The following is a 19,626-nucleotide window of genomic DNA, read 5'->3' as shown; positions in this document are numbered from 1 at the left end:
CTGGGATAGCACTGGTTGGAGCAGAGCTTTTGTAGTATGTAGTTTTTGTCCTAGGTGAGCATTGAGCAATTCTGAGATAGTGCACCCAGTGATGGTACCCGGGAAGAGTCTCTTGGGTTACAGTGATTTTTTTTCGTAAAAGCAGTTCTGCTTGAACCTTGTTTTTTTGTGGTGGCTGATTTAAGAGAACAGCGTTTGGCTGTGAATTTTGTTTCCTGCTTGGGAAATATGCCTCAGAAAACTGTTGTGATGTTGAACACAGCTTGCCAGGATAGCACTATGGGGAAAACTCAAGTGTATGATTGGTTTTCTCATTTTAAAAAAGGTGAAATGTCAATTGATGACAAATCTTGTTCTGGACATCTGTCAAGTTCCCAAATGGATGAAAATGTTGATTTGTAGTGCATTTGGAGTTTGTTCCACTAGGTCAGACTATTAATCAAACTTTCTATTTCGAGGTTCTGAAAAGATTATGTAACAGTGTGTGACAAAAAAGGCCCTCTTTATGGCAGATTAGGGAGCTACCATGACAACGTACCTGTTCATGCAGCCATGTCAGAGCACCAGTTTTGGGCAAAAGACAGCAAGTTTCTCTTGCCCTATGACCTTTAATCACCTGACCTCACTCGGCACGATTTCTTCTTGTTTCTGCGAATGCAGAAAGGACATGAAAGGACAGCAATTTGATGATGTAGAAGAGGTGAAAAACAAAAAAGAAAACGAGGGAGGTGCTGCCAGCCATCCAAACACATGAATTTGAAAAGTGTTTCTAAGAATGGAATCACAGATTTGACAAATATATTACGTGCAATGGAGAGTACTTTGAAGGTGATAAGGTTGTTTTGTAAAAAAAAAAAAAATTAAAACATAATTTTGAAAAAAATTCCTTTTTGGGGGGTACCCTTTCATATATGTTTAACTGTCTAGACTGCAAAGGAGCAGTGTGACTTTTTGAGGGAAATGAGCATTTGCTCTCCGTGTAAGCACCGGGCCTGGGTTCTTATCCAGGAGAGTACTTGTTAGCTGTGTCCTGCAGTGTGCTCAGCTATCACAGTGTCCTTCACACGGTCCTCACAACTCCGCTTGACTTTACTCCTCTCCACACTTGACTGAAGACACGTATCCAGGGCAAGCACTGTTCACTTGGAAGGTGCTGTCAGGTCATCATTGAATTGCTAACTACAAGGTTGGCAGTTCAAACTCGCCAGCTGCTCTGCGGAGTGTTGGGTGACTTCTATAAAGATTGATAGCTTCAGAAACACTGTGTTTGGGCCACTATGAATCAGAATACAGTGAGTCTATATGGCATCTCTGAGAGCCCGCGTCTGGCTTGGTGAGTTAGGCAACGACCACAGGTCAGTGAGCATTGGACACCACTACGGACTCTGCAGGAGAAATATGTAGCTAACATTCCTGTAAATACTAAAAAGCCTCTGACACCCGCAGGGGCAATGGTACTCTGTCCCACAAGATGATTATGAGTTGGAATCCACACAATGGCTGTGGGTCTAACAGGGTAGGAGATGGAATTGACTCACAGGCAGTGGGTGTGGCCTGGGGTTTGGTTGTTCATTTAGTTGTGCGGTTGGTGGTGGTTCAAACCCACCAAGTGCTCTACAGTGAGAGAAATGGCAGCCCACTTCTGTAAAGGTTAAAGCTTTGGAAAACCAATGGGACAGTTCTAGTGCTGTCCTAGAGGCCACGCTGAGTCCGGATCCACTCAATAGCTGCTCATTTCCTTTTCAAAGCATGCTTGATCCAGTGACTAGCACGGAACGAATCCCGCAGAAGTACATGTAGGTTGAATTGCTGGCACGGCAGGCAGCTGCTAGTCCTTCTTCCTCTCCTCCCAGAAACGGGAAGGAAGAAACAAATGTGCAAACACGTGCTAAAGCCCTGCAGGTCGGAACCAACCTGCCATACCGAACTGCCACGACATGTTCAACGAGTCCTGCCCCAACCCTCCCACGTAAGGATTGTAAGGTTGGAGAAGATTTAACAGACCATTTAATTCAATCACATGGCATTTTCATCAGCATTTTTTTAAATCAAGAAGATAAAAACTTCCGTTTTGGAAAAGCTAGCTTTGATTTCATTTAAAATTCAGGGTTGAAAGCCATCTTATAACTTAATTCTTTGTAACTGCCCTTAAAGCTCCTTATTCAGTAATTATTTTTAGGTTTATTCTGAATACCAAGAAAGGTGCCCAGTGCTGTACCACCCACAGGGAAGTTCTGGGGGTCGGACCTGTGAAAAGATGGCATCTGGCCTACTGACGAAGGGGCATGTAGGACGAGAAGCACCGCGCGCACCCTACCCCTGCTAAGGAAACTCTCTGGGGTTCTCTCTCATATTTTTTGGATGACTAGTCTAAGTCTTGGAAACTCTGGCTAGTTTCCAAAACAATGCTCATTTTGCTAACTGCAAACCTTTTCTTCAGAATGTCATTGATTTCTTATATGTTCATGTAACTGGAAAACTGAGCACTGTTTACTCTGCCGTATGAGATCACCTGCTTATATGGGGGCCTTCTCCATCAGACAAGGACGGGATTTACATTTCCCCAACTACAGCGGACCCTGGAAAGGAAAGATCTGGAAGGAGGGCTATGAAGGGTTAGGGAAGGAGTCAGAGTCCAGGCGACTTGAAGGACTGGGGTGTGTAGACAAGTTGAAACCGGTGGAGGCAATCGGAGACTCCAAGCACCTGCAGCTGCTCCAGGGCAACTACGCAGAAGGAGCCTGATGGAGAAAAGGAAGCAAACTCTGCTCACAGGAACACCGTGCTGCTGTGACGTCACAGCCTCCGCGTCTGCAGCCACCCCACAGGGGCAACATGTCAGGGCGAGGACAGATTGTGAGTAAGGGTGTCTGCTTTCCTCTTAGGACCACTCACCTGGAGCCAGATACGGAAGGGTTCTGGGAAACGTGGTCCCAGTCTTAGCAAGTTGTCCTCACGACGTGCTCTGAGAATGTAGCTAAGTACTAGGTACATAGACAGCACTTAATATTTAATAAATGACAAAAGGAGTGGCAAGGTCACTTCATTTGCTGGAAATGTGGGGAAACTAGACAAAATCTGTTTGAGAGATACTAGGGGATTTCATAAGTCTTTTTACAATATATTTCACTAAAACTAATAGTTAATTAAACATTTAGGTAGTACTGCTATTTTATTGGTATATTCGTGATTAAGGGGAACCCAAACCATTAATACCTTTTCCTTTGTTGTTGTTAGCTGATTTAAAATACAGTTAAAAACAAAACAACTCAAACCCTTTAGTTTATCTCTTGTATTTACATACTTTTTATTTTCTTCTATTTCCCTAAGGAACCCCGGTGGCGTAGTGGTTCTACATTAGGCTGCAATCCTCAAGCTCAGCAGTTTGGACCCACTAGCTTCTCTGATAGAGAAAGACAGGGCTTTCTACTCCCTTAAAGTTACAGTCTCAGAAACTCACAGGGGCCGTTCTACCCTGCCCTCTAGGGTCCCTATGAGTCAGTGAGTTTGTTTATTGTTTTGTTTCTACCCGCTCTGTGTGCTTCAATACCACAGTGATCCTTTAAAAAAGCTATATCTTCCCCGCCTTCCCCGCCCCCCCACACCTTTACCCTAAGCCCTGCAAGAGGGCTACAGATTGAAGTCCAAAACCTGCATGATTCTACTGAAGGCAACTCCTTCAATTTCAGTTCCCACTAATATTTCACTAGTCACCGCCCCCTCGCCAGCCCAGCCTCGCTGTGGGGCACTGCACATTTGCACTCAGTTCCTTCTATGCAGAATGCCTTCCTCACTCTTTCTCACCCAGCTTGGCACCCATCTTCCCATGGCTCTCTCAGTGCCACCTTCTCAGAGACCTTCTCTGCCCATTCCACCTCTCCATCTAAAATATATTCACCTCACTCTCTATCCCCTAACCTGGTATACTCATAACTGATTGAATATAAATTTAAAAAATCTGTATTCCCCATTAAACTATACGTTCCGTGATGCCAAATACTTTGGGGTGCCTCCATTGTACCCCAGACAATAAAGGCAGCATCTGGAATGCAGAAAGGACTGATAATTAGAATGACTGTCTTGTCCTTCCAGTCCTGATGATTTTGATACTTCACTACATGAGCTCTTTTAATTCCTCAGGGCACAGAGATGAGCGACAATCTCTATCTCTTAGGTGGACTTGAGTTCAAAGGTGAGATGGATATGTACACAAAACTTATAATTGCACAGATGAGGATTAGTAGGGAAAACAGGAAAAAATTCAACTTGAGCAGGAATTAGAAGAATGAGTCCAAGTATGTCAAGTGGACGGTAAGTCAAGGGGGCAGGCATCTCTGGGGTCAAGGGCGAGGCATGAGTAGCAGGTTATAGACTGGAAGTATATGTATCTTGGCCAGTGGAATGGGTGGTCGGGCAGGAAAGGTGGGAAAGACCAGCGCATGAGAACCTGGTGGGGCATGCGTATGTATTCGCCTGCAGAGGGGTGCACATTGTCTCCAGTAGGCAAAGCGGAAGGTCTGCCAACTTTTGAGAGGGGATGGCTGCTCACTCTGGCCATTTCATTCACATTGTATGTGTCTACTTTTTTCTCTCTCACGCGCATTTTATTGATTTACATTCTCAGAAAATAACATGCTTAAGAGCCTCCAAGAAACCAAAATAAAAAAAGAAAAGAAAACATGTTTGCTAATATTTTATTAGAAAAAACAAAATGTCAAATCGCAGTACTTTTGTTAGGCTTACCGGTGAGCTGGCTCCGTCGGGATATGTAAGGCCATGTTTTCCAGGCCTGCTGCATGTACAGAAACCCTAAGGCCAGGCCACACCCCAGAAGAATTTCAAGGCTCTTTGAGTGGGATCAGACATTAGCATTTTCTTGGTGACTGATGTGCTGTTGAGCCTAGGAACCAACGTTTCCAGGTGAAGACGGGCTGCGTGTGAATCACCTCCGCACTCCGCACAGCAGCACGTTCCTAGGCCTGGTGCAGACAAGCGCCCCGTGGAGGGCACTGAGCAGATGCATGCAGGGGATACTGGCTTCCTGCAGAGACCCAGACACAGCCTGGCATCACTGCAGACCTCGTGATTAGCAGCCCAACGTGTGAACGCTACGTCACCAGGTTGCAGGACTAGTTGGGGGAATGAAAAGGATATTTGAGACTATCATAAACAACTTAAAAATCATCTAACTTTTATCTTTGCTGCTGGACTTTAAACCGCAGACGCTTGATGTAAGTTTCCAGGTAGATACTCCCATTGGGAAAGGACGGACTCAGATTGGGGAAAGAATCAGGCACTTTAGGTAATCCAGTTGAGATTGCAGTTTATTTTTCACACTTGCCATTCAGTCTGCTGTAAGTTTTGTGCATGTAGGCGGCATTTTAAGAGCAAATCTCCCCTGGATAAACTAACTGATAATAGTTTCTGAACATGCAGAGTTGAGACGAGGTTCCTTGGTAACATCTTCAGAGTTGGCGGCCCTGCTGGTTCTTAAACAGGTTTACTACTCATACAGAATAGGACTAAGTATGAACTTTTTATACCAGGCTACCAAAAGGTTAGAGAATTTATTAAGAATTTCAGAAAAACAAAGCTTTTACAACTACAGCTAATACATAATTTGAATAGCAAAATATGTTGCCTTTTATATTCAAATATAATGAATTTATATCCAGGAGCATGCTCATTAAAAACAATGAAATATTCCCATTCATTAAAAATGTATTTATCAATAAAATACATAATAAAGTATAATTTGTAGCATAAATATAAATGAATTGATTTAAATCCATTACCTATGTTATGATTTGCCTTTATTTTTTGGTTAAGCACAGTGTTTTAAATCATTAACAAGTGGAGGAATATATATTTACATAAGATCTCAAAAATAATGATTCCATTTAATAGTTATTGTTATAATCCATCACTATTTTCTCTGCAGTCTCGATCCAGTAGCAGCAGGAGAGGACCTGGCTTGTGGCTGACTGTTCTGTAACACAGTTTAAGAATATTCTTTTACTGTCCTGTTCACAGAATTTCACAGGTAGATAGCCCTATGGATTACAGATTTTAATAAAACTAAACTTAATCCCAAATCTCAGATGCTATATGAGGGTAAGTCTAAAGTACTGCTGGAAATCCTAGAAACCTTTCTTAAACAAAATTATTAAAATGTACCACTAATCTTTCTCTACATACCCTCCAACCAGGCTTTCTTCTGAAGGTGAGGTTTCCATCTCGCTCACCTTCCTGCACAAACTCTGCCCTGTCTGATTTACATCATGTCCAAACAACAGTTTTGTCATCCTGATGGACTCAAATCATGTTCCCTGTAGACGTTCTTTGAGATTTAGGAGCCAAAAGAAGTCCTAAAGGGGTAAGATCAACGCTGCACAGTGGAAGAGGTGAGGTGTCTCAATGAGTTTTCCTAGGAAAGCCCTTTCTACCCTCAAAGAATAAGCAGGCACTTTATTCCCTGATAGCTTTTTTTATCACACAGACAGCTCACCAGTGAAGTTTCCAACTTTCTTAAACCTTCTTCCTAATAAGCCCCCTGTGGTCACCCTGTGTTCTTCATGAACGTTTATTAGGATTACCTCTTTGGAATGCCAGGAAAAACAAAATCTGAGCTGACCTCTCTGCTTTTCGATGGACTTGACCAAGTACAGGCCCTGGAAGTCCCACCCTCCCACTTTTTTTGTGTGCAGACACCTTAATAAAACTAAGCAACATCCGGATAAACAGACAAAAGATGGACGTTGTCAAGGATTTAATTTTACTTGGATCAACAATTTACGCCATTCTCACTAATCAGACTGTGCATGCCTAGTTTGTATGTCCTGAATGCAATGCTGGTATCTCCTTCATAGGTGCAGGTTTACCAGAGTCCAGTGCCAAGACAAAAAACTTTTTATTTTCAAAATAGTAATGTCTACTTTTGAATTTGAAAACATGGAAGAGATATGATCAAAGAAAGGGACAATTATCAACATAACCTCTAGGAAGTTTTCCTGTTAAGCTAATACTTTAAATGATTTGAAGACGGATCCCTCCTGTGACTACGCCTGTGACCGAGGAAGCCCTCTGGAGGTAAAACTGTTAAAACGCAGTCTTTCTCTTAGAGGGGTATCTGCTTCGTTCCACAGCAGTAGTTCATACAGAAAAGAGGGCTGAGGAGAAAAACCCTCTGAAAACCAGTGTCCATCTTATTGACACCCACCCAAGATCCTTACACACCTAAAATTAGGAGGTTTCCTAAAACAAGGGGAAACAAACGTTAACCAAACAATCTTTAAATACTTACCAGAAGTGGTATCATTTGTAAAATATTATTGATAGGTGGATTTTTGCAAACGGTTTCTTGCATATCTGAAATTGTACCATATTAGAAAAGATATAGTTAGGTATGTAGAAAGAGAAAGAACGAAGCAATCAAGTATTAAACTCTAATGTGCCCAAACAGGTATAATTGAATGAGCAATTTTATTCCATTGACCCCAGATATGGTCTTGATATCAGGCTTGAGAGTAGGAGTAATTTGATTAGAAAGAAAAACATGAAACTTTTGTTGCTGAAAAGGAATTCCTAGTACGTTGAATTTTATATAGGCCTCTGTGGTCAAGTGCTAGCCTTGTTTCCTCTCCCCTTCCCTCCCTCTCTTCATTTATTCCTTCCTTCTCTTCCTCTTCCTTCCCCTTTAAATAGAAGACGATTTCATCCTTGTAGTCTCTCAGTAAAGAACAGGGAATGTTGTAACCACATCACATTGTTTTAGCCTGCGTTTTTCCATGGTGGTGTAGTTGGTCACATATTGACCAGCTAACTGCCAGGTCAGCAGTCTGAATCCACCAGCTGTCTCATGGGAGAAAGCTGAGGCTTTCTGCTCCCTTAAAGAGTTACAGCTTCAAAATCCCAGAGAGCAGTTTTGCTCCACCTTATAGGGTCAACTATGACTTGGAATGACTCGATGGCAGGGAGTCGGGTTGATTTGGATTACTAAGGAAGCTGAGCGTCTCCACTACTGCTTCCTTTATCTGTGCGGCCAAGGAAAACAAAGGCAATTTCACTCTGCAGGTTACAAGTCCTCAGGATAAGAGTGAGATGCAATATCCTCGTAGCTTTCTGAGCTCCTGTCTGTATTCAATTCCTAGTTTGGTAATCCTGTGTACTCTGAAAAGATCCTGTATTTAATGAAACATTTTAAATTACTTTCCAGAATTTTTAGATGTTGATGGATAGTAAATTCAGACATCTAGCCTGCCACATTGCTGAAATGGCAGTGTTTGTATATTCCTAAAAAAATTGTCTTTATATCAATGAGATAAGTATGGTGTACTTAAGAGTACAACATATTAAAATATATACTGAATAATTCCCTTCGGAAAACATTCATAAGGACCAGGATATAGACCTGGAACCATTCATAGGCTATTTTTTTCTTTTTCTTGTTTAACGTCATCTGTATAAGATAGGCAGGATAAACAATCCTGAGGAAAAAAACAGTGGACTGACGGCATCTAGGGGAGAGGGGAGAGGAGGAGGTGGGGGAAAAGGAGAGGGGAGCCAACAAACCCAGGGACAAGGGAATAACAAGAGATCTAAACTCAATGACAAGGAGGGCATATAATGCCTGGTGGGGTTCAATCAAGTACAGTGTAGCGAGAGAAAATGCAGAGTGCCGAATGAAGGTCAACCATGATAGTGGGAAAGATAAAGGAAATAGAGGAAAGAACTAGGAGGCAAAAGGCATTTATAGAGGTATAAACATAAGCATGTACATATGTAAATGTATTAATATATAATGATAGGGAAATAGATCTGTGTACATATATTTATAGGTTAAGTATTAAGGTAGGAGGCATACATTGGGCCTCTACTCAAGTCCTCAATACAAGAATACTTTGTTCCAATAACCTGGCATTCCATGATGCTCATCTTTCTGACACAATTGCTGGAAACAAAATGGGTGAAGAAAACTGATGGTACCCTGCTGTAAAAAGATTTAATATCTGGGGTCTTAAAGGCTTGAATTTAAACAAGCGGCCATCTAGCAGGGAAGCAACAATGTCCACATGGAAGAAGCACACCAACCCATGTGGTCATGAGGTACCCAGGGGATCAGGTATTAGGCATCAGAAGACCCCAAACAAACAATCATTTTGATGTGAACGAGGGGGGAGTTGGAATGGAGACCCAAAGCCTATCTGTAGACAATTGGACATCCTCTCACAGAAAGGTCACAAGGAAGGGATGAGCCAGCTAGAATGCAGTATAGCACCTCTGAAACATACAACATTCCTCTAGTTCTTTAGTGCTTCCTCCCCCCATTATCATGACTCCAGTTCTATCTTACAAATCTGGCTAGACCAGAGCATGCACATTGGTACGGATAAGTGCTCTCAACACACAGAGTCCAGGACAGACAAATCCCTCAGGACCAATGAGAATAAGGATACTATGAGGGTAGATGGAAGGAGGGGTGGTGGAGCAGGAAAAGAAAGGGGGAACCAATTGCAGTGGATCCACATACAACCCCCTGGTCCCTGGGGGACAAACAATAGAAAAGTGGGTGAAGGGAGACAGTGGATGGAATAAAATATGAAAATAAAAATAATTTATAAATTATCAAGGGTTCATGAGAGTGGGGAAGGGAGAAGAAAAAGAGGAGCTGATACCAAAGGCTCAAGTATAAAGAAAATGTTTTGGAAATGATGATGGCAACATATGTACAAGTGTGCTCGATACAATTGATGTATGGATTGTTATAAGAACTGTAAGAGCCCCCAATAAAATGATTGCTTCCTTGATTTCAGTTGATGATAAAGCTAGATAAGTTCTTAAATGTTAGATTATGAATTAAAGCTATATACACACAATAGATACCATTTCTTATAAAAGGCTTCCTTCCACACTTACGATGTAATCTCTCATTGAGATGATTAAGAGACTGTAGGATCTTTTGTTCTTCAGCAGATAGTGCACACATGTTGGACCTCTGGGTCTTATTTATGGCCAGATTTGGTTTCTGTAGCTGCTTGCTATTCATGACAGCTAGAATTTCATCTTCAGGTACTGAGATTTTCACTAGATTTTCAGCCATCAAAAATTCAGAAGTACTATCTGAAACTGTAGAAACGGTACATTAATTTTTCTTTGGTCCTTTTCATTCTGGGACCAGCCTTAACACATACTTCACTGCATTATGTGTGAACACACTCATTTCACAAAGAGACATTCAGCAAATATTCGGTTATTTTGCATTTTATGTATCAGGATTTGCTATATCTACCTCTTTTTCATTCTCAATTAAGAAAAAAGAAGAGAGGGAGATTCAAAACGGTGGCAATAAACTTCAGTGTTTACTTGAATTAAAGAAAAATACATAATGATCAGATAATTATTTTTAACAGTTTTATTAGTATATTATTCATTCAGTGGTTTAAACACATTGAAAGGAGTTGTGCAGTCATCTCCATAATCAATTTTATGTTTAGATTACTTTTGTGTTGTATTTTTGTTATTCAGTGGAGTAGATGAAGTAGATTGTTTATATAAAAACAATTAAAATGAGTTCTAGATAAAAGGATGAGAAAAAAGGAACTTGGAGACAGATTATAAATTAGATGATCAGCTGAAGAAAGCCTACCCTAGAAATGAGACGTAAAAACTTGACTTAGGATCAAAGAAGCATCAAAAAGTTGGAAGAAGGGAAAGATGACTAAATAAATTTATTATTTTTAAAAAGAATCAATGTGGAGTTTCACTTTGCATCATCTAATTAAGCTAATCTCAAAGAAACTAAATAATTAAATTCCAGGAATTGAACTATTAGAGCATCTTAGAGAAAAAAGAAATAAACATTTGTTAAACTTCTTAGTTGGGAAAGGTCTTTTAAGCCCCAGAGAAATCACAAAGAAAAATGAAAACATTTATTTAAGAACAATCTTCCATTATTGACTTAAAATTTTTAAAGGGCAAGACTTTTGAATGTTTTGGTTATTATTATATAGCCAGTATCTAGCTTTTAGTCATCACTTACTGAATGAAAATACATATTAAGACATACGTAAAGATACAACATTAGTGGAATAAAATGCAAAAAGAGAGTTGTGAAAATACTTGAAAATAATTAAGGATTAAATAAATCACAGAAATTAGTAGGAAGATGCTAAAATTCCAATATCTAAGCAAACAAGAAAAAAGAATATGAATAATATACCAAAAATAGATAAATGAGAAATAAACACACTTTTAATAAAAGATAATTTAACTAAACATAACACTTTTTAAAATGAACATTAGAAATGATTCTATCTGGTTCGCAGAAAGCTATGGATGGCAGTGGGAACCCACGGTGCATTTGTGGGAACTACGTAGCAAGTAAGCCTCCAGTGATGTCCCTGGATCCACAGTTGCGGGACGGTGGAACAGAGTGCTCTGGAGAGAGGAGTACAGACGATCCAAGGGGGAAACCCGCTTGACAGTTAAAGCTTTGTCAGCCAATCCCCCTCTGTGCCTGCTGGGTCTGACCTGGTTTTCAACATTTTCTGTACTTTTGTTTGTTCATATTAGGGTTTAGCTCAGAGGTGTTATGCCATCGGGGGTCACGCTCTTGAAGTTGCATGATATGGTTTTCTGTTTTTTTGGTATAGGAAACCCGGGATTGATGAACCTCTGGGAACGGCAATTAGAATAAGGGTTTCAGGGTGGGGTGGGGGGGATGTGTTAAAGGGAGACGATGTCAAGGAGTCCAGGAAGGAAAAGAATGTTCGGAAACTGATTGTGGAAGCAACTGTACAATTCTGCTTGATGTGATGGAGCGATGAAATGCTATGATAGATGGATTAACTCCAAATTCATAAATACTTAAAAAAAAGAAAAAGAAGTGATTCTACTCAAGTTCACACACACCATTAGGAGAATTCCGAACGATAATAATTTTTAGGAAAATATTTTAGAATATATATGAAGCATAGTAACAATGCTTAAAACACAGACTTTCTTTGAACCAGTATTAAAACCCAACCAAACCAAACCTGCTGCTGTCAAGTCTATTCTGATTCACCTTGTACATTGGAGTCACACTTGACAGTGGGGCTCCCAAGGCTGAATTGTTACATCAGCAGACTGCCACCTCTTTTTCCCGAGGAACGGCTCAAGGGGTCAAAGTGGTGGGGGGCCTTTAACCAATGTACCACCAGGGATCGCCTAGCAAATATTATTGTGTGCCAATTATATGGCAGGTACTGTCATTTTACTTTTGGAATCTATATTAAGGAAATAATTTAAAATCTAGAAAAAGCTTTATTATTATTTAGACCAAAGGAAACTGGCAACAACATTAATGTGTAGTACCGATGAGAGTTCAGGTTGTCAAAGGTGACTCAGTAGGCACATATTTACATGAGCACTTGGGGAAATAGATAGGCGAAAAGGGAAATCACTGGGGACAAAGCTCAAAGGGGAAGATGGAGCGAACACGTACCTTCTTCATTATTAGAAGAACCCTTGGTATTTTGTTTTGCCTCACTTGAGCTGATCTGGAGATTTTGCTCAGAATTCTATAAAAACAGAATATTTAATTAGAAGATATAAATAAAATTCACAATACATACATTTTATTTAATATTTGAAATTCATGATATATGCATTGACTTAAAAATAAAAAAAATTAAATGACTATATGCATGTGCTATTATTAATCACATAATTTGTATATTTTCTTTTTTCTATTTTTAAGTATAGATCAATATTTATTGGAATAAGATCTTTCTATGATACCTGAATATGTTAGTTGTATTTCAAAATTTTAATTAAAATTTAATTTAAAACTTTTACATAATTTTAATAAATATCTTATGAAAGGTTGGGTGTTCTCGATATTTAGAAGTGAGAGAGTAAGTTGAGTAACAATCAAAGTTAAAGGGAAGGTTAAAAACCTAACTTAAAGTTTTAACTTACTTGGTTTTTAATTGTAAAGATAAATTGCACCTACCAGGCATTATGACTGTGGTAGTTATATAATCTGGTGTCAATTTAAGACTATTAAGAGTGAAGGGGTAGAGATTAGCCTGTCAATCGGGTCACAGCTTTATGACCTCATTTGGAAGCATTACGGTGAAAAATAACTTGCTGGAGGCGGGATACACACATTCTCCCTGCGAGACATTCCTGTTACCAAGCCACACGGAGCTACATTGATAGAGTGGGGGCCCTGGCGCTGGCGAAGCCATGTGGAGACCCACACCAGCGCTGAGATGCTTCTACCACCACTGCCTCCACAACTTTCCACCCAGTGGCCTGTGATCTTCCTGCATTTTGTGTCATTATATGTGTTGCATGAGTCTGAAGAGGAATCTACAGACTGGAATTGAACATACGGACTAGTATTGGACTTATGGACTTGATCTGGATGGGGCTGGGATGTTTTCTTAATATACAATTATTCTTTATCTACAGCTCTTTCTTATACACGTTTATCAGTTTTTTTACGTTATAATCATCTATTTATATATATATTACACATATTAAAAAGAGAAGGAAAAAAAAACTTGCCTGAAGAGAAAACTCCTCAACGTTTATCAGTGTTTATGAATTGGTTTCTCTCTTTAACCCAGACTAACACAGGCCTAAAGACAAAGGTAGGTAAATAGGGATGACAAGGGCTTTAAAGTAGTTGCCTCCGTCTACAAAACAGGGAAAAGAAGAATCTGAATGTTGGCGGCAGTGAACTCAGCACTTGCCAGCAGCCACTAACGCACCTTCTCCTACAGGCTTACTTTCCTCTTTACTCCTCACTCTGCTCCACTTTAGCAATGACTCCTGCGTTAGTCTGGGTAGACCAGAGAAACAAACTCATGGAGACATTCATATGTGTATAAGGAAGAGATTTACATACAAGAGCAATTGAACATTCAGAAAACATCCCAGCCCAGTCTAGATCAAGTCCTTAAGTCCGATACTAGTCCATATGTCCGATACCAATCTATAAAGTCCTCTTCAGACTCACAAAACACATGCAATGATGCTGAATGTAGAAGATCACAGGCCAGTGGGTAAAAAGTCTTTGGATCCAGTGGCATTGGAACCATCTCAGCGCTGGCAGGCGTCTCTGCCTGGCTCTCAGCACACAGGGCTGCATCAGGGTGGGTCCATGGGTCTTGTCAGCTGCAATGTCTCCCAGGGAGTGAGCAGAGAGAGAGAAGTGTCTCCTGCCTCCAAGGAGGAAGTACTGGATTTTACAGAATTCTCAGGAGAAGGCTATGCCCACACAGAGGCCTCATTGGCTATGATCTGATTGATAAGCTAGACTCCACTCCTACACTCTTAATCCTCACATTGACAAACGATTATTTATCTACCACAACTGTGTTCTCAGGGCAAACCGCCCGACCATGCCTGTAGTTAGCCTTTGTTGAGAATGCTCTGATGAGTAATGGCTGCAGGTCTTTGCAACTACCCACCTTCCATAGCGCTCAGGCCTTCAGCTCTGGGGTGGGCTTGAATTAACTGGGACTGAAATCTTAGCACAAAGTGGTAATTCTACTTTTTTTTCTACCTTTTAGTTATCTGTATTAGATTCTCTCCGCATACAAGTGACAGGCTCAGAAAATTCCAGCTTCCTTATTTCATTTCTGAATAGACTATGACAGGAACTGCTGCTACAGTGACTGAACCTTTGCTCAGAGCCTGGAATAAAACAACACTAAACAATAGGGATGAAAGAATTGATTTAATTCAGGAATGCGGACTTTTTGTAAGGCTAGCAAGACTCTGGAAGATGTGTAAGCAGATGTCTCTGTGAAAGGGGAAACCGGGCTTCTGGAAAGAAGGACAAAATGGACTCTGAAGACAGTAGGACAAAATGCAGTCGAGCAAAACACGGAAGACTAGAAACAGACCTAGAGAAACAAAGCAGGGTTCATGGGCATTTAAATTTTAGTTTGTTCATCTTCTTTACTACAATGTCTACAGAGTACTTTAAAGGTAAAAACCATGAAAAATAAGTTAAAAATTCATTCACTTTGATGATTTTGAGATATTTGATGGGAACAACATGGAAGTTAAAACAGATGACCTTAAAAGGCATTATTTTAAAAAAGACATTATTGTATTTGTCATTAATTTTAAAAATCCACACAAATGGACCAATAAGCAATGAATAAGCATCATGATAAAGAGACAAAATATTGAAGTTCAGAGAAGCAGCGTTCAAGAAGTCAAATGACATCCTCTGTTGGGAAAATCTGCTACTACTGCTCAAAAAAACCCTTAGAGTATTAAAAAGCAAAGATGTCACTGGGAGGACTAACCTGACCCAAGCCATGGCATTTCATGGCATATTGCATGCGAAAGCTGGACAGTGCACAATGCACATCAAAGAAGAATAGATGCATTTGAATTATGGTGTTGGAGAACAATATTGCCTATACCAAGGAGTGTTAGAAGAACCAACAAAAGTAAGAAGAAGTACAGCTGGCATTCTCCTTGGAAGCGAGGATGCTGAGAAGCGAGCAAAGTCTCATGAACTTTGGGCATGTTATCAGGAGGGACTAGTCCCTGGGAAGAACAGAGAGAAAGAAGGCCTACAATGAATTGGATTGATACAGTGGCTGCAAGTACGGGCTCGAGGTTGACAAGGCCTGGGAAGACAGCACAAGGCCAGGCAGCGTTTCATTCTGTTGGACATAGGGTTGCTATGAACTGACTGACGTCACCTAACAAAAATTAAGTATTGTGTCTGTTATTAAGTAATAAGAATATATTAGAAATGTAAAAATATATTAATGGGACAAATTTTAGTTGAATAAATAATGTGGATATAACTAAGTGACTGGTCATGATGACTATATTTAGAAATTAGACTGTTATATTAACAATTTTATCCATATAAAACTAAATATGTCTTAAATTTAAATAATATTACCTCATAACATGGAATACTAAATTCTACATAAGCCATTCCATTCCAATTCTATTTAAGAAGTTTGAGAAGTGACATTTTAAGTGGAATCTTCAAGTGAAATTGCTATTTACTCATCCCTCTATTTTCTAATATTCTAAATTCAATCCTAGGATCAAGTTAGACCTCTACAAAATCAGTATGAAATAATTAGCTTGTAGCATAGAGATTCTAGAACTCCTTCCCAAATGTCTCTGAAGGAGATTTCTAGTCAGGCTGTGTAGACTGTTACACCAAGAATTTTCTCATAGAACCACCTTCGCTGGTCTTCTTATATTATGTTCATGGCTTTTATTGAAGATGTTTCATATTACCACATGTTGTTGCACTATTATTAGAGACATTGTCCATTGTGCATTTCATATGCCCCTATATAAGTCTAAAAGGGAATTTTCTTTTAAAATAATGCACCCCAAACAATGTCATTATTAATAGTTCTTGAAATTATATCAAATTATTCTCTGGCTCTGTCTTCCTGGAAGCTTAAGCCCGCTCATGAATCAGTGGCATGGGATTAGATGAGTCTTTATGACTAGCAGACTTGTTCGGTCCAGCCATGGTTCTAGTCTTTCTTACACATGTATTTTTAACATAAATTTATATAACCGTTTTGAATTTTATTGTAAATGACCTCAAATTTCCCAGAAAAAGTTGATTCTAACTAATAAATAAAACATAATAATTGTGATTCCTTAAAATTGGTTCAACACCTTCAGATAGGCTAATCAGAATACATTTCAAAAGTTTAATAAAATAAACTTGTAGTACGGGGATTCTAGAACTGTTTCGCACGTGACTTGGATGACATTTATATACTTTACAATAAAGGCATTATGTTAAGAACATTCATTCCTCCAAGCAATTTTTAAACGATTAAATAAAGTTTTACTAACATTATACTTACGTGGATTTTTTCACTGTACTTCTGTCCTAGGAATCCAGAATTTTGTCTCTTAAGCTCTAAAAGACCTTTCTGCTTATTTTCAACAATTTGTTTTCTCCTTGGAACAGTAGAATCTTAAAGAAATACCAGCACAATGTCAAAATTTATGCAAGGTGAATAGATGATATATATTTACGATAAAGTTCTAAATTATCTTCAAACCTCAAGAAAATGCCATGCATCAATCTTTCAGTCAAGAATACTAAGCTGCTCTTATATGCACTGTTTGGCATATTACAATGATGTGTTAAACAAAGACCTGGTTCCTCAGTTTATAGTTTAGAGCACAGGTGTGCTGTTGGAATACCTCGAGAATATGTAAGATAACCTATTGAACAGGAAGGAAGAATTAGAATTCTAACTTATGCATACTCTACAAATTAAAAATTATACTTTATTCATGTAATATATGGCATGCAAAATAGATGGGCATATTGCATGTAGTAAGCAAAACACAAGTTTCATAGTGTAAAAGGTTTGTTGTGGGATCATCATTTGTTTGTATTTTTCAGCTTCCTGCCATGCACTAAAATGTATGAGTGCCGGGGACAGTGGATTTAGGATATCTTGCCGTTTCTGAAAGGTGGCATAATAGTTTACTCATGGGGCGGCTAACCACAGGTCAGCAGTTTGAACCCATGAGGTGCTCTGCGTATGAAAGATGAAGCTTTCTGCCTCGACAAAGATTTACAGCCTCAGATACCCCCAAAGGCAGTTCCATTCTGTCCTATAGGGTTGCTATGAGTCAGAATAGACTCAATGGCAGTGAGTCTGGTTTGGTCCTATCATTGTACTGCTCCAAATGTTTTTGAATTATCTTCAGGAAAATGTTGATAGCATTGAGTTTGCTTGGGGTTTGGAAGTATCTTATTGAGTCTTCATAGAAAAAGACATTGCAGGGTTTTATTTGCATGTTTTATTATTTGAGGTGCATGGTGGGTAGTAGATGATGATTATAATGTTGTTCTATGCTTAATGTATGCCTATGTAATCGAAACATATTTTGCCAAATTATAGAACAAGGATACTATTAATGCGAACACAGAAAAAAGACAATAACACGGCCAACATCTCTTGTTCTCATTGCTAAATGTATAGGGTCCCAGCTGGTCTGTCAGTTTGTCACGCTGTGGTGGCTGGCATGTGGCTGTGATGCTGGAAGCTGTGCCACTGGTGTTTCAAACACCAAGATGAACCTCTTTCAGAGAACGTCCAGACAAAGAAGAGACTAGGAAGGAGGAGGAAGTGGTTCACTTCCGAAGGATTAGCCGCTGTAAACGTGGAATAAATGAGTGCTAGAAGATGAGCCCCTAAGGCTGGACAACACTCAACACTTGACGAAGGAAGGGTTGTCACCTCAAAGTGGAGTGGATCTTAATAATGGGGAAGCAGCAAAGCCTTCAGGACCTTCATTTGCTGATGGAGTATGACTCAAAATGAGATGACCTGCACACATGTATTAAATGGAATGTGTGATGTACAAATTTGAATCTAGGAAAACTGTATACTGTCAAATATAGAATGGAACACATGGAGCTGTACATCATAGGCATTATTAAGCTGAAAAGGAGTGGATATGGCCATTTTTAATTTTGCAATTACACGATTTACTATGCCAAAATGATAAATTCAAGAGGCATGGTGTCGCATTCATCATCAATAAGAATGTTTCAGGATCTGTCTTGAAATACATTGCTGTATGTGATGGGGAATATCTCTAAGAACAAGGAAGCTCTCTTAATAGAATTATTAATCAAATTTACACATGAACCAAAAAGCCACTGATTAAGAATTGAAAAATTCTACCAACTTCTTTAGCCTGAAATTGATCAAACATCAATCAAAATGTATTGGTAATTACTGGCGATTAGAATGCAAACGCTGGAAATAAAGAGGAAGGGTTTGGAAAATATGGCCTTGGTGATAAAAATGGAGCTGGAGATCATAGAGTAGAATTTTGAAGGACCAACAGCATCTTCATTATGGATACTTTTTCCAACATCGTAAGTGGTGACGATACACGTGGATCCTTGCAAATTCGCAACACAGAACTCACATGGAAAGCATCTGTGGGAAGAGACCACGGAGCAGCTCAGATCATTGCCAAAACAAGGCAGGGGGCTGACTGGGGAACAGAGAGCCAATTGCTCATACGGAAGATCAGGTGGAAGCTAAAGAAACAATTTTAAAGTTGACAAGAGCCAAAATAACACCTTATGTCCCATCCAAATTTGTAGGCCATGCCAAAAATAGATCTGATGGACTGAACACGAATGATAAGCAAAAGGTCATTTAAAAAAAACAGGAAAGAAAAATCCAAATGGATGTCAGAAGAGATTCTGAAACTTGCTTTTGAACTAAGGTGGACAAAGAAAATGGAACAAATGATGAACGAGCTGAACCAAACACTTCAAAAGAGAGCTCAAAGCAAAGCATTATAATGGCGTACAGAAAGACTTGGAGTTAGAAAACCAAAAGGGAGGGGCTTCCTCATCATATCTCCAGCTGAAAGACCTGAAGAAAAATCCAAACCTTGAATTGTAATATTCAGGGATTATGTGGACAAAATATTGAATGTTGCAGGGTGTCAAAAGAAGAAGGAAAGAATATTCAGAGTCGCTGCGTCAGAAAGAACTGGTAGACACTCAAACATTAAAGAGGAAGCATATGTTCACGAACTGATGGCATTAAACAGGAATCCAGGGCTGATGAACCCCTCAGT

At 39.5% G+C, this 19,626-nt stretch overlaps 1 protein-coding gene across 1 annotated transcript in view; it reads right to left on the bottom strand.

Annotated features, from left to right (window-relative positions):
- Positions 1–5,319: 5,319 nt before the first annotated feature.
- Positions 5,320–19,626, bottom strand: part of CEP126 (centrosomal protein 126) — a 71,106-nt gene continuing 56,799 nt past the window's right edge. The window contains exons 7-11 of the mRNA XM_075546497.1: positions 16,866–16,978; positions 12,485–12,560; positions 9,916–10,125; positions 7,304–7,368; positions 5,320–5,989 (exon numbers count right to left, since the gene is read on the bottom strand). Coding sequence (XP_075402612.1) covers positions 5,927–5,989; positions 7,304–7,368; positions 9,916–10,125; positions 12,485–12,560; positions 16,866–16,978 — 527 coding nt within the window. The 3' untranslated portion in view covers positions 5,320–5,926. The remainder of the gene's footprint in view (positions 5,990–7,303; positions 7,369–9,915; positions 10,126–12,484; positions 12,561–16,865; positions 16,979–19,626) is intronic.

This window comes from Tenrec ecaudatus, chromosome 4 (genome assembly GCF_050624435.1).
Source record: "Tenrec ecaudatus isolate mTenEca1 chromosome 4, mTenEca1.hap1, whole genome shotgun sequence".
NCBI lineage: Eukaryota > Metazoa > Chordata > Mammalia > Afrosoricida > Tenrecidae > Tenrec > Tenrec ecaudatus.
The sequence above is the reverse complement of the archived record's forward strand: the minus strand, read 5'-3'. Positions and strand labels throughout refer to the sequence as shown.